The sequence below is a fragment of the Archocentrus centrarchus genome, chromosome 15 (assembly GCF_007364275.1).
Source record: "Archocentrus centrarchus isolate MPI-CPG fArcCen1 chromosome 15, fArcCen1, whole genome shotgun sequence".
Taxonomy (NCBI): domain Eukaryota; kingdom Metazoa; phylum Chordata; class Actinopteri; order Cichliformes; family Cichlidae; genus Archocentrus; species Archocentrus centrarchus.
In genome coordinates, this window is record NC_044360.1 from 22,237,573 (window position 1) to 22,261,110 (window position 23,538).

The 23,538-nt window shown below is 40.5% G+C and overlaps 1 protein-coding gene across 1 annotated transcript in view; it reads right to left on the bottom strand.

The window, feature by feature from the left end:
- The window catches only part of macrod2 (mono-ADP ribosylhydrolase 2), a 396,729-nt gene that overhangs the window by 73,628 nt on the left and 299,563 nt on the right, over positions 1–23,538 (bottom strand). The window contains exon 8 of the mRNA XM_030747747.1: positions 16,785–16,858. Coding sequence (XP_030603607.1) covers positions 16,785–16,858 — 74 coding nt within the window. The remainder of the gene's footprint in view (positions 1–16,784; positions 16,859–23,538) is intronic.

The following is a 23,538-nucleotide window of genomic DNA, read 5'->3' on the forward strand; positions in this document are numbered from 1 at the left end:
AAAAAATGTCATCATATTCGTATCATGTTAACATTACCTGTCTGTTCACCGATAGACCTGTTCTATTTGAGCCCAAATATGTCAGTCTTTGAAAGATGGCTAAAGCTGATATTACAGCTTCCCTTGCATGGGGAAAATGAAAATCTTAAGAGCCACTGCTGAGATGTACTGATATATCCCATGTAATTAAGCTTCAGGTAGGAAAATGCACAATATTTTGTCTCCAATTCAAAACTTTATTCCTGCACGTCATTATAAGTGATGCTGGGCTGATGAGGTAAACTGTCATTATGAGACACAAGGGAGGGGTCAAAGCATAATTAAGGCTCATAATATTTACCATTATAGAGCTGTGGGTTGATTAATAGGGAAACCCCTATTAGCATCCAGAATGTAGATGACAAAGAACACAAGTTAATATGGAAATGGGGAAGAAAACTATAACATTAACACAAACAAGTAATCACATTAACATTTGCAATTTCCATTAAGTCTTAATGAGCTATAATTGATTGATCTTGCAACAATAAGGTAAATGGGCTTTGAGTGGATTTGTGTATACTGTATGTGGACAATGTGCATATTGTGTTTGCCATAAAAAATTAAAAAGAAAAAAGTATCCAAGTATCCTTGAACAGTAAGATTTGACATGCATATAGCACAAGATGCCCTCTGACTTTCCCTGATTTGCATCTAGATAGCTTTAATTATGAATAAAAGTCAAGTTACCCGATTGGATGGGATAGTGGAGAATCGATTGGGTAGCGTGCATAATGACAAAGGGCACAGCAAACACACTCTATCAGCTTGGAAACCACATCAGTCGTACAGCAAATAACGATTCCAGTGCACCACATGCTGGAGGACTGTACACACAATTACTTTTAAACATTTGTAGTAATTAGAGGTCTTATCAGACCTAATTTTTGCATCAACAAATAAATTATTCCATGTAATACGGTCTGAAATCATTTCACTCAAAAGGAAAAAAGGGCGTTTATGTTGAACAAGAGCTATAAATTAGCATCTCAAAAATTAGAGGATAAAATATGGACACTAAGGTCACATTTGACATAAGAAGCCTGATGCATTTATTTATTTTGCATTTAAGGATACTTGATGCGGATTTATGTTTTCCATAAGCTCCAAAATGAAAATAAATAAATAAAATGTTGGTCTTTTTAATTTTAATGTAGCTGTATAGATTAAAAAAACAAACAAAAAAAACTAACTATTTATTAAGCATGGAACTCATGTGGAATTAAAATTAGAACAGTATTCACATTGCCTGTTAATATTTAAGCAAAACCCATTTCTTAGATTTTACAGCCTTTCAAAATATGGTTAAATAAACTTTGCACAAAAAGTAAGGAAATGTGTGTTTGGCCAATTATTTCTTTGCTGTAACAATGCTTCTTGGCAATAAAACTCACACGGTTGGAAAGCCTGTTTATTCCCCCTCAAATGGTGTCACATTTGTAAGGAAAATACATTTGTGTGTTGAGCAGTAGAGTTGAGTATGTGGGTTGTGCCCATGAAAAACTTGCCAAATCTTCTCTGCCAATAAAAAAAAACAGCTTATTCTGCTGTTTTTCATGGAGCAACCCACATATTCAACTCTGCTGCTCAACCCACAAATGTATTTTCCTTACAAATGTGGCTCCATTTAATGGGGAATAAACCAGCTTTCCAACAGTATAAGATTTATTGCCAAGAAGCACTGATACAACAAAAAAAATCATTGATCAAACACAAATTTCCTTATTTTTGTTCTGTTTATTTATTAACATACAACTTAAATAAAATGAAACAATGCTCAGACTACGCTGTTTGACTTTAGTGCCAATCATAACCAAGAACATAAAGTTATTGTTGCCCAAGAGCTGTCAGAAACCTGTTTCTATACATTTTGCATGCAATTATATACAGTGCATATAGGCACTCAGTTATTAAAGTCGCTTGTGAAGATTCATAAAGTGAGGAGAACTGCTGTAAGTCACCACCTGGAATGTTTTATGTGTATCTTTATAACCTGAATAAAACAATATTTTATTAAAACATGAATATATTTACTGAGCTTTAAACCAACACACGGAGCAAATAGTTGTGCGCCCTTGTGTGTGCATCATCCATTAACATCCAAAGCCAAAGTTTGCCATATAGGAATCAGAGCAAACATGTTGAATCCAAACAACATAAAGGCAAAGGAAATTTCCCACACAAACTGTCTGCTGAGGCTTGTAAGATTTAAACACAAAATGTCTTTAGCTTTTGTAATGCAAATGGATGGCTGTAGAATGCTGGCCCACACGGAAGGACACAAGTACAGAAAAGGCAGCAGACTGGTGCAGTGGTTTGCACTATCCCCTCACAAGAAGGTCCTGGGTTCAAATCCACTGGCTGGTTGATGTCTTTCTGTGTGGAGTTTGCATGTTCTCTTGTGCCTGCATGAGCTCCCTTCAAGTACTCCAGCTTCCTCCCAGAGTCCAAAGACATGCATGTTAGGTTACCCAGTTACTCTAAACTAGCCAAAGGTACGAATGGTTGTCTGTCTCTCTGTGTCAGCCCAACAACAGACTGGCAAACAGGGTGAACACCACCTCTTGCCCTATGATAGCTGGGATAGGCTCCAGCCCTCCCTGACCCTGAATTGGTTAAGCAGAGGAAGATGGATGGATGGGTTCATATATACTTTTTCAATAGTAGACTCTCATACTAAATATAGCCAAAGTTTCAAATAATGAGGTTAAGCTTATGTACACATAATCTATGCAAGCCCTGCTCTAAATACTCAGATGTATTATTTATTTAGTTATTTCCACTCTTGGACTCTGTATGATGTCAAGGAAAGGGAATGTCCTCAATATGTTCGGACAAACAGCTCTGGCTGTGAGCACAGCAGCCCCACTCACTTCCTGTTCAAATCTTCTGTTTGCCGGTTAGACAATCAGAGGAAAGCTGGCTTAAAGGACGCTGGCCTTTAAGAGAGACAAACCAAAGCTCCTGTTTTCGATTGAGGGGCTCCACCAAGGCTCAGTATGAGATAAATAAACATTATTTTGAACAGTGAATCATGCAAAGATACTTCAGAGGTCGAGTTCTGGAATTAAAAATAATTAAAAATGAGCAGTAACCTGAAAAAACGGTGGGCAAAGGGCCTTTGATGTCATCACTAGGAAGAAAACCCCGCAAACATTAATCCAGCCACTTGTTATTCAATATCATCATTTAAAGTACAGGAATCCTCCAGCACTATTATTTACATCTGTTCTTATCTATGACACGTTAAACTGTTGTTTCATAGTTAAGGGTGGTAGGACTTCCTCTCACAAAGATGATTCACCACAGCCTCTCTGGAACTGTCAGTCCTCAAGCAGCAACATCGTAATGATGTAAACAGAGGTCGTTCCTCTTCTAGCAGGCAGAAAAAACTTTACAGGATATTTTTGTACACATACACACATATATGCACACACAAAGGGTTTTCATATAGGCACATACGGGATAACAGTTTCATCTAAGCTGATATATGTCTGTGACAGGCCAAATGATATATCTGCCTCGCTCTGCTCTATTGTTTATCCATCTCTAACAGGGCCATAGCATCATTCCAAGTGCCTGATTGTACTTTGATTGTTTCCAGCCCACTTCATGAGAGTACGGTGTGGCTGCCAGTCCTGGTGGACTGAATCAGGACATAATGGGTTCATTAAAAATCGCCAAGACTGCTGGCATTGGGAGGAATGATTAGTGAGATAAGCAGGGGATATGAGCTTAATGGAACAAGAGGTGGCTCACCAAGATTAAAAGCCTTTTCCACATCACTGACGTTTTCCCTCCAATTCAGCAAATCACTTAATTGAAATTCTTTTAATTTTCTTTTTAATTTTCTTCGCAAAACTCCTCCTGGAATTGCAACCCCGAGATGAATTTTAGACTGAGGTATGGCGGTGAGACAAATTTTATTACACTTAAGTCATTCAGTGTGTCATCGAGGAGCTTTTGACTCACTTATTACTGGACTATGAAACAATTTATCAAATATATTTAACTATTAGAATAAACCCAAATACTTACTGCTTCTATAAAAGCAAAATAATGCAGTGCGGGAAAAAAGTGCTCATGGAGAAAATTACTATTTGTGCCCTTGCTCAAAAGTCAAACATTTGAAGAGAACAAAAAAATAATGAAAAAATAAAACATATAATGTCAAATTAGAGGAAAAGCCCCTCGCTGATCCACAGAGCCATTACTAAATCCAAGGGCACCGATTAGTTGCAGACTCATAATACAACCATAAAATCCCGACATCAAACATGTCAAGAACCTGCTAAGAGCCAGATTTCATGGCAATAGAGACAGGGAAATTGAAGGCTGGCTGCTGCCAGTCAAAAATGAGTGTGAGGGCTTTGTAGTGAGATACTCTGTCAAGAGCTGCGCAGCCTCTGTGGTTTGTAGCATGGGCCTTCACAGAGGCTGCACAGAGGATGAGAGACATAAATAAGTCTCCTTTGTCAGAAGAAACCACAAAGCTGTCAGCTGCAGCCCTCTCAGGCCTACAATGCACAGGCTCAGTATCACCCAGAAAAAACCCAAAACGATTTGTTGGTATGACTCAAATTGACGCTGCACTATGCTTGGACTTTTTTTTTTTTTAGAATCGACTCGTATTGCAGTAAGATGTCGATGAATGCCATGTAATGTAATACAGCAGTATCCGGCTGGATTGTATACTGTATAATTATGCAGTTCTGCACAAACATACTGCACACTGAGGTAAACGTCATGCTTAAACCTAATCTTGAATGACGTCTTTGTTAGCACCATTAAAAAAAAAAGTAATCTCCCTACTACAGCCAAAATATGAGCTGCCACTGAGCCCTCTGTAGGCAGCATGTTTGGACAATAGTATCCCTTAAGTCTCGGTGATTATGACACAGGCTTAACCTGGGTACGGTCCAACTTCTGGTTGATGAAGGGAGGGAGCATGAATGGGGTCTGATCAGGTCATGTTGAGGGAACTCAAACAGCAAAAAACCAAAAAAAATCTCAGAGCCTTCAAGAGATCCCTCTCAGTTTGTCTGTCAGAAGAGGATGAAAAGTGCCTGTGCTAAAGCTGCCCGGTGCTCATCCTTTAATGCCATTCAGTTTGCCTGAACAGCAGCAAACACAAAGTGGGTAATTATTTTGCAGTTTGTAGGGTTTTTTTTTTTTTTAAACAAGGCTTGTGTAAATTGTTTTCTACAGTCTGGAGCCACTGTTATATAAACAGTTTGCTATGACAACATCTGAGAATATTAGATGCAAAGAGGATGTGTCAGAGACAGAGAGCAGACCACTTCTAAAACAGCGTGTTTGGAGAGTGGAGCAGGTTCGAGTGCACTCTGTGTGTTCTGAAGGTCATGCCTCAGACAGTCTGCCTATCTTCATTACGCCCAGTCCTGTTTAATGATATACAGGACGGCATCTCAGACTAAGAGCTTGGCTGTATATGCAAGCGCCTCGCTGACAGCACATTTAATACTTGTAATGCTTTGAACTACAGCATTCAGACCGCTTGCCTGAAACCAAACTGAGCCTTATATATTATTTCATCAGTTAGCATCAAGAAACCACCCGACCGGCACGCTACAAAAACAACAGCACAGGCGGTGATAAAAATCCTCACTGCACTTCAGCAACAATATTAGACATGGGCATATGGCTGATAATGCTTAACACGCCACACTGATATTTGTCACAATATAATGTAGGTATCAGCACATCAGCTTGATAACGGGCTTTTACCTGCTGACTATGGTACTACAGACACTTCTAATTATTAACAATTTCAGTTCTCAGGATAATTGATATCACTATCAGTATATCTAAGAGACCTCATTATTGCATGTTGCTCAGTAGATTATATATATTTCAGCTGCCTTTGTTTGTCACGATGAACCTGGTTTATCTAAGGCTTGTTACAGCCTGTAGCACTGCAAAATCCCATTTCCCAACAGACCAACAAATCTGTTTTTTGGCCTTACTTCTCAGACTACTTTATAAAACGTGATTAATTTTTTAAATACTCTTAAGAAGTTATATTAATAGTCAGAATCATCAGATAAAAGCATATTTAGGAAATCTCCTGGGTGGAATTCATTGTCAAGCATCATTAAAAGCTCTACCACTTGACTTACAGAACACAACATATATACACTACCTGATAGAATGCCAATTTCAGAAAGGCTGATTACTGCCTTTAATGCTTCTGTGTGGAAAAAAAAAAATCTCATCAACATTTTATTTTTGTAACATTTCAAAATTTTTTAAGACAGCTGACTAAATATATAACCGTGCAATCTGGCATCAGGCCCTCCCAGCACCAAGGAAAATTCGACATTTAACTGCTAACACTTTTATAACACTGAACTTTCTGCGAGGAAGGACAGATATCTGACAGAAAACTGCAGCGTGAAAGTGCTGAGAAACCTCATAGCCAGACAGATATGCAAGATAATCAATAGAGTTCCCATTGGAGAATGAATGTCTGCAGCATAACCTCATTCTTTGAGAAAATCTTGTCTGCTCAGTTTGAGGTTTGCCCTCTTCGGATGAGAAAGTAAAATTACTGCGCATCAAAGGCAGAAAATTGTACCAGATTTGCCAGAATACTTTGGTTCTGTATCCTTCAGATTAGATTTGATGTCCATCAAAGCTTTTATGAAAAACTCTGTCTGTGATGTTCACATTACCAAGTGAGTGTGCTTTTCATCCACTAACTGTGAACAAATCTAATCCGATGACTTCATGAAGGGGTACATTTTCATTTCAGCAGTCAGGAGAGACTGTTAGGGGGTGATTAAAAAAATATCTGCAAACCCAATTTATTTGTTGCAGAAACACACGCATGCTGGACACTGGCAATAAACAGTGCATTAGGAGAAAGCAGAGAGTGAATCAAAATAGAAATTTCTGTCTTGATTGGGCAGTTTCTGCAAGCCAAAGCCTTTGATAAGCAGCCCAATGGCATGTTTTCACACACTACTCGATCCCCACTCCAGTTCACCTTTTATTCAGCAAAGAGGAAGTCATAAAAGCAGAAGACAAGTAAAAACTCATAGCAACGCTGCTTTAGTTATGCTGGTTGAGCAGGGACAGACTCTGGTGTACTGTCAAAGTTCAGCACATAAATAGTAATTCAGTGCTTCAGGCGAGGAGAACACAGGAGTGTACTGGGGACCACTCTACAGGACGACAGTTTCTTAACAGCCTGCACTGAATGAAAAATAGGAAATATAGAGAATACAGTGAGAGCTCTATAGTCTTCAACACTGAAATTCGACTGGATTCACACTGATTAGGCTAGAGCAAGGCAAACCAAGCAGTGTGGAATCTACCAGTGCAAACAACTGAAATAAACAGCATTATGGAGCAGTAGAGAGGCAATATCAGACATTGCCCTGAGAGAGCGTAATGGAAAAGGACTTGTTCTGTCACAGCCTCTCATGGTGATAGAATGCCACATGCTCCCTTCTGACAGTGTGATATTGGCTTGGCACGAGCTTGATGAATGTATCAGCCATAAGTCAGACAAACCCCTACCCTTCCCGAAACAGCACCCTCTAAGATGTTTATGCCAGGGTACAGAGACAGACATTGTGTAATAGGAATGGAGCCATTGTCTGAAATAGGTTCATGGAAAGTGGGTACGCCCAATTCCGATTTCAACTATAATTTCGGAGGGAAAGTTATTACATTTTAAGGTCGACTGCTTGGTAAATAGGATGGGCATTTAGCTGGGGTGACTTTGTAGTACCCCGCAGAGAACTGGCCAGAACATCCTGGTGTTTGCTTGTGGCAGGTGGTGAAGTGAAAGAAAGGGGGGAAGAATGGATGATGAAAACATGAGGTGCTACCTTTCCCTGGGCAGGTGATGACCCATCCCAGACCACCTGGCTTCTTGCCAGGGTCAAGCAATTAATGCTGCCCTCCTTTGATTACTTCAGACAGCCTGAGGATACAGCCGGCCAGCAGATAGCGTCCGGCCGAGGAACGTTGCACAAGGCAAAGAGGAGACAGCTCTGACGAAGGTTCAAGCTTGGGTCGCATTGTTAACATACAAAGCTGTTATAAACACCAGAAAAAAATAGGCAGGTTCGCTTAATTATTTTTGCATTTGCATAGCAATGTGGTATAAACAAACTTCATCAACCTTTATTCTTCTCTAGAGTTACACAATTCACAAGGAATTCACAAATCTCACAGAAAATGTTTTAAAACTTTTCATACAGCAGGTGACTGTGAGATGAGCAGCTGGGATCCGGTTGGAACTTTTTTGCTTTTCCTTTATCACCCCAGATAAGATGTGAAGTCTACAAGAACACTGAGTAGAGGTGCTGCACATTAAATCTTCTACGATCCAAATTCTAGTTCCACAGCCTTCACACAGCTAGTGCCTCCTGCTCTATCCATCACCCACTTTACCATTCTGTACCATGTTGCTGACCTCAGTGCGTAGACTTATTTCTCTAACCCTGTTGAGTTACAACATGTACCACTGCTATTGTGCTAGCTTTGTCCGCTGAGGACCCACAGAGACAGAGTTCTCTGTGCATCACCACAACATATCCAGCAACAGTCAAACAACAGCATAATATTCAAAGGGGTGGCATCATCACATAGTAACGATAAACATCTACAGTACCCATAGCTTTTTACATCTTTCTTTCCGCAGCCCAACAGAAAGCTTACTGTATGAGGGATTAGCTCCTCAGAACTCAGCATGACTCGAGCTTCAACCTTTAACGCAACTTTGAAGAGCACCGACATCCTTTTCTGGTTTACTGAATCAATTGGCCATTGCTGAAAATATGACCTCCGTAGTCTGATCTTGAATAGCCTTGTGTATACTCTTGTTTTGCACAGGATTTACATGTAGGTTTATAAACTGAGAAAAAAACAAGTGACTGAGGCACAGGCAAGCTATTTGTGAGGCCTCCTGATTCAGTTTGAAATTCATAGAGAAGTTAAACCTATAGAGTTGATGGGGACACATGTGACATGACATATGCAATCATTAGACCCTCTTCCATCTCTCTAAATGTGGCAAACCTTATTTCAGAATACAACCTTGGGCTAAAAAGTACCCTGATCAAGTAATTTATGCTTAGAAATAAAACATTGACTTTCAAATGCACCACCGCCTGAAGCCAGGCTTTGAGGCTGATTTGATCCCCCTTTGAGATGGTGAGAGATATGGCCCATTCCCCCTAATCACATGCCAGAGACCGTGCAATCACACAGCAACAGCAAAAGTAATCACTGTGGTGGTCTCCACCCTCCTCCCTGAACTGAGCTCCAATCCTACAACACCGGTAGCGCTGGGAAGGCCTGCTTATGTGATCCTCATACAGAAACAGACACACAGTTGCCTGTAGCACTGTAGCCCAATACTCACAGTGAGAGTGTGTTTGTTGATGGTGAAATAGTAGTGAACCCATGCAGCTACAAATATTTGAACAAGAAGGTTGAACATTGTTTGGTGCTTAGGTGCTGAACCCACTACTAAATGCTGCATTACATTAGCGCACATGTTACCAAATGATGGAAGCAACCGATCTCCAGCTTCTTTCTTTTTCTCTTTTGATAATTTCTGAGATTATACGTTTGTCTCTAGTACATAAAACATAAATATGTTAATATAGAAAAAAAACATAACAACCTAATGACTATAAACTGCTGCTGAATTTAGTTAGTTTATTGGCTACATATCAACCATCTTATCTTTTCTGGTAATGTTGCTCACTGTATCAATGCAAGGTGTGTCTAATCTATATTTTTCTATATTTACTTATGGATTACTTGCTTTGCTAAATTGCTGAACATTTTCAAATGTTACAATTTTCCTTCTTGCCAAATATAAAGCACTTTTTACTACTTTTTACTTAGCTACACTCGTACTCCGATGAATGCATCGGGGACAACTCAGGGTTCGATATCTTTCCCAAGGATATGTCAACTTGCAGTCCGGAGGAGCCGGGGATCGAACCACCAACATTCCGACTGGTAGACGACCTACTTTACTTCCTCAGCCATAGTTACCCCCAAAATATAGTCAAACTAGACACTGATAATAAATTCCTTATGGCTTAACCATTAACTTGTGAATTGAAGAATTCAGACCTGCTACGGGTTTCAGATGTAATAAAATGCTACTGAAAGCCCATTTTCTATTGTTTATAAGTTAGATGCTTTACTGTACACATCCACTTCACAACCAATTGTTTGCACCTTTCTTTATCAATAAGCACTTCATTACAGCAGCAATGCTAAGCAAGGTTATTTGTTCCAGACTTTACAGCTCAGTATCAGCACTGGAGGACAGTGGAGCAGTCATAATGTTTTTCATCTGTTTCTGCAGGTCACTGATAGACTACATAATTATTGGCTGTAATGAGCGTTCCTGTGACAACACAGCAGAGGATTTTTTTTGTTGTTGTTGGCGTCTGAAGCTGCGGTACACGACCTAGCTTACACTTAACACTACAAACACACACATACACAGACAAAACAGCTCCACGGTAAAGGTCTCCATGCTCCAGCACGGGGTACCGTGGTGGAAAATTGTGTTCAAATAGAGTGAATGAGCTACTTGGACTTTGATGAGTCTCCCATCCTTCTTTGAACCAATACCGAAGCTCGACCCACTCTTGCTCTATCACGGTGTGCCAGCCTACTGCTATCTGTGCTACACTAAATCAATTAGCATGTCATTAAGATAGCTTGTTCCAGCACAGTAAGCATGGAGTGGGGCTACAGTATCTACAGGAGCAGGAAGAGCTGAACTCAGAGGGCATCATATCTTACTGTCCATGTGTCAGAGTGCAGTGGGCTGCATTTATTGGTGGGCTTGATGCATGTGTAAAAAAGCACCTGCTAATGGAAGACATCAGTTTCCAACTTCATAAACACTCAGGGCTTTCTAGCCACGGATAAAGTGTTAACATAGTTTTAAGCCCTAGAAGTATGTATACCCCATTAATGCAACTGTGCATTATATCAGAAGGTGTTACTTGTTAGTGAGTTTTGTAATCTGCAATAATGGCCATGGTGATTTAAGTACTTAAGTCATCACAAACAGCTTATCCATTACTTTCTGAGTGAGATGCAATCAATTCTGAGTAGAGCAGAGCTATATTTATTCTTTTATTATTCGTTTGACTCTAAGTGGGGACAAAACATTAATGGAAAATTCAATATTAATCTCCCTCAGCACAGAAAACTGAGTCATCTCGCATCAGAGAATAAGGTGATCATTCTGCAATTACCAAGAGTAAAGCAACACCTTGGTCTTTGGGCAGAGATAAAGATGATAGGCTTAATCCTCATTTGTGCCAAAGGATTTCTCTCTGAAGGTAAGAGCTCTATGCAACCATTTAGATAAACACTGAAAATACTGTAACATTTGATCTTCATAATAAACTTTTTTTTTTAAGAATCCTTGACAGCGAGAGCACTTTATCAAAGCTGCTTTTCACTCCGCAGATAACAGCCAAAGGTAAGAATTAACTTTGATTAGTGTCAGTTTACAAACTCAATATATCATCTTAAATCTATTTCAACACTGAAACTAGTAGTATATAACTTCACCAACCTGAGGTCAAGGGAATCAAAGGGCACACGTCATATTATCCAGAGTGAGTGAGATAATATAATTCTCAGATCATAAAAGCCATAAAAGATCCATTCTGCTGCCGTGATCCAAATAGCTGCCACTAATGTATTAGACTACATGGTATGCATTAGCGCTGGTGCCAGTAAAGTAATCCTCTCAGAGAGAAAACTATTAAGGCATTCATACACTCTCTCTAAAACATTTTTACGGCAAAATGTGCAGGTGCTTGACAGATACGCATGCAGGAGAAATGCTATTCTCTGAGGTCAAACTGTGCACCTCCATCCACACAAGACAGTACGTCATGTGGATGCAGAATTGAGTGGTTAGGCATGTTCTTCTGATCAGGCCATGTCTCACTGATGCTCCCAGTCACAGCAAACAATTCAAAGGGGTTAGGCACTGACTTCAAAAGACCATGCTGGCTTTGAACACTATGCCAGTTGCACAAACCATCAGTGGCACATCAGCATCCTCAAGGCACGCAGAGAGCAAATTTGAGCAAATCAGCGTTGACTACAGATGCATCATTTGGCAAAGACTTTTCACTGGATACTAGACAATAAAAATACCATCAAGAGGCGATGCAGCAATACAGAGATCAAGTACCGCCCCACTTAGTAGCTTAGTATCCAATTGCTCTTGGGTCTCAAAGTATTTTCTCATAGAGGGCTTCTTTAATATCTTGAAGCTGAAATTACTATTTCTGTTTTGTTTTTTTCTTTAGCTCTTATTCAAATGGGTATGACCCACTGTAATGGGCCTACCTTTTTGTTCATTATAAGATATGTATACAAGACTGGAAATATATGAATACAGTATATACAAGGACAATACTAACATGATTATTCTGTCTGTCATCAACAGAATGAATGAAAACTTCTTGATATAGCTGATTTTAATAAAAAGAAATTGGTATTATCTTATTAGAAAGTGCTCAGGTTTTTGTTTTTTTTTTGTAACTCACCACTGATGAAATTATCTTTTATTTTGAAATCTGTTACCCTGTTTCAGTCTTTCAGAAAGTCAAATAAAACTGATCTTCCATAAAAATTAAAAATAAAATGGACGAGGTTAACGGAACAGAGAGCAGCTTACAAACAAAAACTCCATGTCTACTTTTTTGATCTCTCCTAAGGAAATTCATTATCATACCATGCAACATATAGTAGGTGATAAACAAGCACCGTATATTTCATATACTGTCTGCTTACCAAGCATGCCAGATAAAATGGTCACAATATACAAAAAATGTTATTTAGATTTTTTAAATGTGAGCCACACAATATATCCACGGTAACAGCAACCATCCATCTTATTCAACGGAATGACAATGAATGCTTCAAAGTTGTCATGTTGTAGCTCCATCTGCCAAAACCCCCAGACAAGCTCCTAAACTGATATCCATTCACACAGAAAACCATAATCACACAAAGCACACAAAAATTGCATTTATTTGTAACAAACACTTGACATTTGTCACACAGTCTTCAGCCTTGGCTTGGGATGGAATTTATTATCAGGTGTCTTAAATGACAAATGCTACTAAGGTAAACAGATCATTGACAGAACACGAAATAGGATGTAAACACCTGTTTTGGGAGCATCATTGGCACAGTGGAGTGCTTAATACTAAAGCCCAAGCCAGAGTGATGTTGAAAGGTGAAATCTCTACACATCAATTCTGTCCTGAGCAGCACAGTGCAGCAGAGCTTATTACAGACTCTCAATCTGTCTCAAGTGTTCAGACTGTGTCAGTAATGCTGGGCTGCGGGGCCCTCGAAACGCTTCATTAAAAAGCTTGGCTATCCAGAGCACATCCGTGGCAGCCAAATAAAGTGTCAGACCACATTTTTCATCTGCAGATTAAACCTATGTAAGCCTGAATTAAACCAAATTAGATCTGAAAATGAGAAATAAACCGAAGCCAGATAAGTGGAGAGGGGTGTCTGCTGTGAGCTGGAGGAAACTGCTCGAAGGCCATATGGAGGAGCAATTGTCTAGGATGTCACTGCCTCGGTATCCGCATCCCCTTATGCATTTTTTAAGTCATTAGAGCCTCATGGTCTGTTGTTTACAAATACGAATTCTATTTCATTAATTGGTAAGGAATATACAGGAAAGAAGAGGCTGACTCCCATTATTCTTTCATCTATTATGATCTAAAGATCAGTTCAGCACTCAAGTATCTCTAGATTAAAGGATCTGTTCCCTCTGACCACATTGAGGCTGTTTATTCTTCCACAATGGAAGTCTAGGTGCTTTCAAGAGTGAGTTTCAGACTGGAATTGGGACTCTTTGTGTGCTGCTGAGTGCATTAGAGCTTCACTTTGCTGGCCTGGTAGATAGACTTTCTGTTAATCAATCACACAGTGTCCCTTTCTTTGTTTTGTTTTGTTTTGTTTTGTTTTTACCCCTTTTCCATTCTATCTTCCCATCCTGTCCTGTCCTGCACACACACACACACACACACACACACACACACACACACACACACACACACACACACACACACACACACACACACACACACACGCACACACACACACACACACACACACACACACACATATTATGCACACAAAGACCTCCGGTACCTGAAGTAACTGTATTCTCAGATCTTTGTGTGGACAATTACAGAGTGATGATTGTCTGTTACTAGAACCAGCCAGATTCCAATGCATCTAAACTGGATATCAAACATGGACACACAGCCTGACATATAATGTTATCAGGCTGTAGTATGTGCCTGTGGAGAGGGTTGTGTTGCGGGGCTGTGGTCTGCACTGTTACCCTCGCTGCGTTAGATGCTCAGCCGGCCCATTGTGCTGAAATTCAGCCACACGGTATCTTCCAGAAAACATGGCCTTGAGATAACTTGTCTCTGTAGACGCCTACAACACAGACTGAGCGCACAGAGCTGGAGATGAGCAAGCAGCGCAATCTAGCCCTATTGTTCCATGCATCATAAAATGCGATCCAAACCTCTCACTTTTGCTTGCAAAGCCTTTCACAATCTGTGATATGAGACACGGTAGCAATGCTGAACTTTTGATGGGATAGCATACAACTTGTCATCAACCTTGTAACTGCCTTTGAAGGGAAATAGAGAAAACAAACCAACTTGTTGAATACTGTACATTCAAGACTTTGATTGAGAATGTCCTTACAGACCGTAAACAACTGCCCATTCACAATTTTCAAGTTGACAGCGCCTAAAACAGAATCCTATCAATCATGCCAATCATATCAATCATGCCAACACTGGGTGTGTCTATTGAGTAAATGTTGCAGTGATAAATTGCATTTCTAAACATAGAACACAAAGCCAGAGGTATTCATCTTAAGATGTATTGCACTACAAATTGCTCACATGCTGTTCTTTTGGGCACTGAGAATTCTATTAGACACGTATTTAAATTCTTCTTGAGTTCCTCATCTCTGGGTGGTAAAAGCTAATCAGGCATTATTTAAGAAGGATGCTTTTACATCAGAAAAGGATCTTCTCTGTGATGCGCAAAGATTAACAGAATACCAGGCACTGGTGACTGAATCTGACACTGGAGGAAAGACCTCCCGTGCAAGTGCATGTTGTGTAAGAGAAATAGTGCTGTGCTTCTGGGTAAAATACATCACTTTATGCTCTCAGATCTTATTAAAAGATCACTCTTGGTTTAGTTAGAGTTGAAGATCTACTGACTGTGCTCACGCTTTTTTGCCAAATACTGCTAAGGGAAGCCTCCACAGATGTGTCTCCCTGTGCATCAACTGTGAAACATTTCAAACTTGTATGTGGAACAACACAACCACAAAAGTCAGCTTTGAACATTAGCTTGTTATTTACAGTCAGCAATAACCTATACAGTATACAACCTCCCCTATGCTGGTGGGTTGATGGATTCCCCAACTACATGTTACAGGAATCAGGCAGAGAACAAGTGAACATCAACGGCAATGTAATCAAGCAGCTCCGTATCATCTGGCTGCTTGTTCAGAACATCCATAATACCAGCTGAAGGATGCTGCAGCACATCGCGCTGTGAGTTCTATAAAACACCTCAATCCACAGTGACAGATATAAACAGTACCACAGTAAACAGAGATGACCCCCAAAGGTTAGCATCACTCACTGACTCACAAGCTGGCAAATGTTCTGTAAAGCCTTAAACAGCCTCCTGAGAGCACGAAGAGAAAAACTGTTATCATCGTGAACTAAAAAATATTAATCAAATATCATTTGCAAGTCATGAGGCACATAACGCACTGCCATAAAAGCCACATGTAACTATTTCACAAGTTATTATTTTACAACAGTCTCATGAATTCTGACCCTGTTAATTAGTTCTAACACATTAGCAATTAATAAAATACTTTATAAAGCTCGATAACACACTGGGTGAAGACTGTAACTTGATAATCGGTTCCTATCTGACGTCGAGCCCACGGTGTATCAAAACCAGTGTGAAGTAGTAGCTTTGTCAGCGAGCACGCCTGCGTTTTTCTCACCCAGTAAAAATAAACTGTAATAAAAGATTTTTAAAAGAGCTTGTAGATATTTAACGAATATGTCATGTGTTTTAGCTTCCCACAATGGAGATGGATGCATTATGGTCATTTCAAATGACAACAGACCCAACAGCTAGAAATTGAAGATGATTGTCTGCTTGCCATATTATACGATTCATTTAAGATAAATGTGTTTATTTATGTTTTTGACCAAAAAGAAAAAAAAAAAAAAAAGCAGATCCATATCTGAGCCTTCACTTCTTGGAAGGCACGATTTGTTTATTTAAAACAAATAACAATTATGAGATTATTCCATCTGATGTGTTTATGTTCTTCTGGGTTTGACAGCTCTTCCCAGCACTGACCAATTAAACAGTCAACAGACCATTTAAGGCCTGATTAGTTGCAGACTGGCTTTTAATTTGATATGCATGGAGACCAAGCAAGGCAGGTGGATAAGATGTCTGATACAGAGATGCATGACAATTGGAGTTCTGTGTTTCTGCCGTGGTCCAATCATCTCAGGTCACAGCAAATCAGAAAACGTGAGAGACAGGCGGTGACTTCACAAATGAGGAAGTGGCTTTAGATTGGCAGCATGAATTATGCTGGCATGTCCTACCTTATCAGGATTCTCTTCGATCCAGAGTTTTACTGTGTTCAAAGCAATGTCGGCTGCAGGCTCATTGGGAAAGCCTAGACAAAAAAAAAAAAAGGGGAAAAAGAATGAAAAGAAAGTGTCAATACTAGTTGTATACAACATGCAGATACCAGAGGGAGACAGAAACAGACAGGCAAACAAACAAAGGTAACAGCATTTCTCCTTAAATCAATGGAAAGCAGCACAATCTGCTTGGCACTGGTAGATGAACCCAGCTGTCCGATCAACTGCCGTAGAAGTTTGCTGCCAGACGCGGGGAGGAAAAAAAAAAAAGGTGCTATTTTGGGGGATGCAGATACAAGCTACATGTATACACACATCTGCAATCAAAACCTCACTTTAAGCAGAACTGATTAAAATTTAGTCTTGATGGAGACAATTACGCTTTCAAGCTACCTTATTTTATTCACATGCCAGAATAACCATAAGGATAGTGTGGCTTAACAATCAATGTGGCTAACTACTATATTCATCACAACTGTGCAAGCTACTACTGTGTTAACACATTGTATCGATAGAAAAAGAAAGACTGTGACTTCATTAATTTTTAATAAGGGAAGACTTTGCTGGATGTTGATCTCAGGATCATTTGCTTCCACTGAAGAGAACTTCCCAAGAGCAAATGCTTAGAATGAGCTATTGACTATAAAACCCTTCGGGCCAGCCGTGCTACAGCTAAAGAGTACACAGTATATGCCATTACCAAAAGAGCTGACAATCTGTTATAGACTAGTGTTTCAGCTGTCTTAAATTCAGAGTAATTATAGCTGAGTTTGTGTGTCGGACACTTTTCTGTAACGCATCTGCACAAATCCTCAAGTCAGTTAGCTGCTCTGTGAGTGCAACCTTTACAGTACTGTATGTCTCATGCAAAGACCAGGGGCCAACAGATAAACACGGCCTACTTTATTTCTGTCATAGCGGCCCACTTCAAGATTAAAAAGTAGATGCTCTTCTATAGCACAACCCCTGACCTCTGTAAGGCACCACAGGTAACAGGAGACAGTGTCACCGTCTAACGAAAGAGGTCAAGACTTCAATTTCAACTCACATAAACTGATACAAGGGCCAAGCCATTGTTGTAGCCTGGAGGGGTCACATTTTCAAATATTGTTCCTTTCCTGGGTCATTGCCATGACTGTAACATGGTATGACCTATCAAGCAGCCTTATAAATACTGCAACAACCTCTATCATTTAAGTCAGTGTAAAAAAAGAAAAAAGAAAAGCCAGGAAGCTCTAACCTTACATTTCCTCAACGCTTTCATTTCTCTCTCAGACCACCTGCTGTCACACTCTCTCAATAACTATTCTCTAAATGCTTCACATCAACTGCCTTGACAGTCAAGATACAGTGTACGGCGTGTTAACCCCAGCACCTTCACCTATCTGACTACTGCTGATGTCTCTTTTTCTTCCTGCTTCTCTTCTCCTCCCCTTCCTCAGCTTGACAGGAATGGCCGGATTACACCGAGGAAAGAAGAGGGGTTGACTCACCGCAGAGCCCTAGCTGAGCTCCTGTTCAAGCTCTGGGTGAAGCAAGATGTGAGCTGCATACTGGCCAGCAGTGACAGCCAGTCGGCTTCTATGGCTCTGTTAGACAGTGTCTGCAGACAGTGCACAGCCCCACTCACAGCTCCTGTCCTTCAAAAGATGCCCCGAGTGCTGTGTGCTCAGAACCTAATCCAGAATGCCAAATCGGTCTGCAGGTCGCCTGTCTCTCCCTGTCTCCCAAGCACACTTAACCTTTCCAGTGATATAATTTTTTTTTAAATGCTTCCTTTTGGAAAAGTGCGACCACACCTATGAAGGAGTAACAACACTCCAACTCACAGCTCAAGTAACACAAGCAAACAGATGTGTAGATGACAAGGAAGCTAAAGAAAATACATCCACCAAGAAAGGACCAGCTGTTTAGGAAGTACATAAACAACGAGAGGTGTCATACGAGTAAAACACAAACAAAAGAAACAAATAAGTAAATTGTTAAAATTGTAAGCAACTGCCTTTGTGCTCCATCTATTCATCTTAAGAGAGATAAACAGACACTCCAAGCTAAAAAACAGGCCTAAGTCTCGATACAGTAATAGCACATTCTGGTCACCAGAAGTGTGGATGGCACTGAGTACATCTAATCTATTCTATGTGGAGTTTCTACAAATGCTTTATTGATTTGAGAGCTATACCTATTAATCATAACAGGCAAGAAAGCAGAGCAGAGAAAGCAGTTAGCTAGAGAAGTAATGAAAACAGTAACAGGAAGGTAAAATGATAGACTTTTTTAGTCTACGTTGGACAAGCGGTAGCAGAGATTTAGATGGAAAGCCTGTAAAAGGTGTCAGTGCAGCTGAGGGCAGCGTGGCAGAACAACCCTGCTCAGCAGCACCATCAAGGTCAATGGCAGCATTTCGAGAGCTCTCTCATCATTTGTCTCCTTCTGCAACTTTTAACTTTCATCACCTCTCATCTCTTTGCCACTCTGTCCATGTCAGCTTGACCAAGTACATTAAAATAGGGAGACACAAAAACTCCCGGTCCACACTTCCACCGGCTTACTCAGTCCCAGGAGTTACAGCACCAGTGGCAGCACTGTTGACACAACCCACTTCCTGAATGATGTTCAACACCGACTCTTTTATATGCTTAAGTACGCACAAAATGAAGAAGTTCAGTGTTTCACTTCTCGATCTTCTCCCCTCAGCACTTCCTTCTCATTTTTTGCCATTTGCTGTGTGGAGAGTTCAGGAAAACCAATCTGTCGGGTGGTGGGGAGCTGGAGTCAGGCACAGTGATGGTGGGCCCTCCAGGGTCCCTGCTCTACTTGGCTTGGCTCTCACCTATGCTGGGAATATGCTCAGCTCTGGGAGATTTGTCTTAGTGAGGTGCACTAATGGGATATGTGCAGCGCAGCGCCACTGATGAGGGCTCAGGTGGTGCAGTGTTATTTCTGCTGAAGGCTCCTCTACTTCATCACTGGGCAGAACATGAGAGAGGAGAGGAGAGAAACTTGCACGTGCCATGTAAATAAAAGAATACAGCAATGCAACTGCATAACATTTGGGTATACAGTCAACAATGTTATGGCATAGTTATATTTATAGCAGCTATGGGCTGAGTCCCCAAATCAAATATGAAGTTAGATAATTACAGAATCTGACATGGGAAGCCTGCAAAGCAGTTAGTGTTCATCCAGTAATTTCATCCCTTTTACTTGAAACAGCATGATTGAAGTGTTCAAGGGAAATTACTTGTTTTAATTTCCTGTTAAGTTAAAGCTACATTTTTATCCACATCCAGTAAGTTACATGAAAACAATGATGTAACCAGTCAACGAGGTCTCTGCCCTTTCGCTCAGTCATACGCAAAATGCATCGCTCGCACAAGTTTGTATGTGATGTTTAAGGAATATGACATATCATCTATTTTACACAACGCTAAAAACCAAAGGAAAGCTCTTTAGTTTGATATTAAAGATAAACCCCCCCCCCACATATATTCTGTTTAGCATGAAGAAAAAAAAAAGAGCTCCCATCTCAATCGGAGACAACTCTGTAACAGAAAAGAAAAGTTTGTGGTCAAAAATATCCACTCAACTGTAACACAGAGGAAAAAAATATATAAATGTGCACTCTGCCTTAGGGGAAATTTTGGCTTTAAGAACAAGGAGGCCCGTTGCTCTGACTGTTGCCAGCATTTACTTTAACTCAACTTTCAGAGTTAACTTTGGCAACAAACTTGTGCAGCTAAGGTGTTTTTTCTGTGGTGAGAAGTAGATGCATCACCTGATAAAGTGAGCAGAAGATGAATACATGTCCGGGCTATGTTACATTCCCATTCTTTATTTGCAAATATATGGGTAGCCTGTAGGCACATACTGCAGATCACACCAGTTTTGTTTTTCCTGAGTGGGCTTATATTGTGCGGAGAATACCACAGCCTGCTGTTATTTTAGGGCTTCATTATTTCTACTGCTTTTGTTTTCCTTTCTTTTTTCTTTTTAGCACCTAGTCTGATTTTTTTTTGTAAGGGTATGGTGCCAACAGATAACAGAAATGGTGAAGTTTGATAAACTGATGCTGCATGATGTTTGAATTCTTAAAAAAAATAAAAAAATGAAAGTAAATTTTTTTCTTCCCTTGAGGCAGAAACCGTATTGTTGGTTCCACTCTCCTTCTCCACAGCTGTAGCTGGTCAAGTTCATGTCTCAACACTCGTCATTCATTTTGATGAGCTGTCTCGCTTGAAGCCGTATGTAGCCTGAGGCTGAGTTAGCTGGCACTGGCAAACTCACTACAGGTGTGGAAATGACAGTAAATTACTGCAGTACACAACAAAACGAACAGAAAATCGTGCTAATGTTTGATCATGCATACTGTTCTCAATCACAGGTACTCTTTTCTAGTTAAATGGTATGTTTTTCTCTTAATTAGTGTTATTACTTATTAGCTCCATTTTTAAAATATTTGCTCTTTTCTTAACTGCATTTTTAATTACAGTTACAAAGCAATCTCCCTGCAGGGATCAATGACATTTTTTCTGAGTTCTCTCATGATGAATGTTTTTAATGCTGAGCTATACTTCTTTTTTTTGGGGGGGGGGGGGGGGGGGGGGGGGGCATTTTTGCCTTTATTGGATAGAGGATTATTGAAGATAGACAAGAGGGTGGGAAACACACACAGCAAAGGGCCATGGCTTGGACTCAAACCTGGGCCACTGCACTTCAGGCATGCAGCATATGGTCACCTGCTCACCCACTGCTAAACTGACATCTCTACAGTATTTGTTTTGAAGGTCTTTTATGAGATAAAGCATCACCGATTTCCTTTAAAATGTCTTTATAATACCTTTTATTAAAAAAGGTACTCTCTTTTTGCTGCTGTACTTTTTAATAAAATGTTGATAGCTTTATTGCTGTCTTTAAAGATACTTAATAAGATAATAAGAGACAGGTAGGCTGGCATTATTTAAACTCGATATAAAACAATGCAGATTAGTTGGATGTGGCTTGGACAGGAGAAAATCATTAAGTGTAGCACAGCTGAGTACTGCTCTAGTTGGAGGCATCAATGCTGTGCATTCATCTGAAAAGCGAGGGGGGGAACAGGGTAGTCACCCCATCAGGGCCCAGTGGAGAGGTGAGCTGACCCGGGGTGGAGGACAGAGTAGCGCCCCAGGACTCTAGACGCCATAGCGTGGGTGTCAAATGGCCCGAAGCTGCTCCTACACTAACACTGGGACACGACAGCAGGGCTGTGACCATGACCGACTTTGCAGCCCACAGAAGGAGACCGAGACAAAGAGGGATGGGAGGGTGTAATGTGAGGAAGAGAGTGCAGGAAAAAAAAGGTGAGAAGAAAGAGGGCAGAGCACAACAGTTGATGACCTTCCTTGGAAACAATCCATGTAGGTGATAGCATGCTTTGTCCTACATGCTAAATTTAACACCTGACATTTTACTTTTTAAAAATATTCTGAAAAGTTTATGAAATGAAAAAGTTAAACGCTCAAACAAAGGCTGCAGAAAAAAAAACTTGATGAGTACAAATGCACATTGGGCCACGAAGATCTTGCTTCGTCTGAGCACACACTCTGCCGCCCGCTGATACAACATATTGCTCCTATGTACCTTGAAATTCCCAAACCCAGCTGGTCTAAGCTCTATGTATTTTGAGAGAAAGGGGAACCTGCCCAGGCCATCTCTAGAAAGCTAGCAGCAAGCAATCACAGTTGAAAGATAAGGTGCATGAATGTCTCCAACCCTCCTAATCCTAGACAGGGATAAAGAGAGCCAGACCATGATGCTGGTTAGAGAGAAAAAAAACCTTAGCTGCTTGAAACCTTTGATCTGGACGGTACAGCAGGACGGCAGTGTGGACATACCAGTAGAGCTTTGGTGGATTACATCCGCATATCTCCCACAGCCACCAGACAGTGCTAAAACTCCTTTGTCAACAAATCTCAGCTCAGTTACAGAGACAGACGAGCCAAAGGTCAAGGGTTAGCAGTAAACAGGAAGATATTTGTCCAAAGAAGAGCACCAGCTTTGCCTCTGATTCTTCTGATAACATTATAACTACATGTGTGCAATGGCATCTATCAAGCCAACAGCAGAAGTAACGTACATGCCTTTGTTTTTAAACAGTATGCCTCATTATGGGGCTGTTGAGAAGTGCTTTCTCAGCACTATCTATGATGTGATCTTCACAAGGCACAACAGTCAAAATGCATCCTAAAATAGATTTATTTTTTTTTATGTGACTTTCCATGTATGCCTAATTTTAAGACAGAATTGTCAGGGAGAAAAGTGAGAACAAGAGACAAGAGGATATATAGGAGGGAGGACAGAAAACAAAGGGATAGCAAAAGAGAAAATGACCTCTCTAAGTCGAGGTAGTTGGACTCTTGGCACTGATCCTGTGAGACATTGAGAGGTGTCTCCTCCGTGGAAGGAATAATCCATTTAAACCCAGGTCGCATGGCTGTGATTGATGTGCAAACAGAAGCAGGACTTAATAACCTCTATCATGCTGGGTGACCCCGCGGCCCACGGTGGGCACCAGTTTGTTTATGGGTGGTACCTCCGACACACTATCGGTGCAGAAATTCTGTTGTGGCTAATGGGCCGAACTGAGGGATTGGACTGTCAGCGCAGTGTGATCTCTCATTTTTCTTTCCAAGCATCTAAAGTACCCCCTGCACACCTCTCTACTACACCC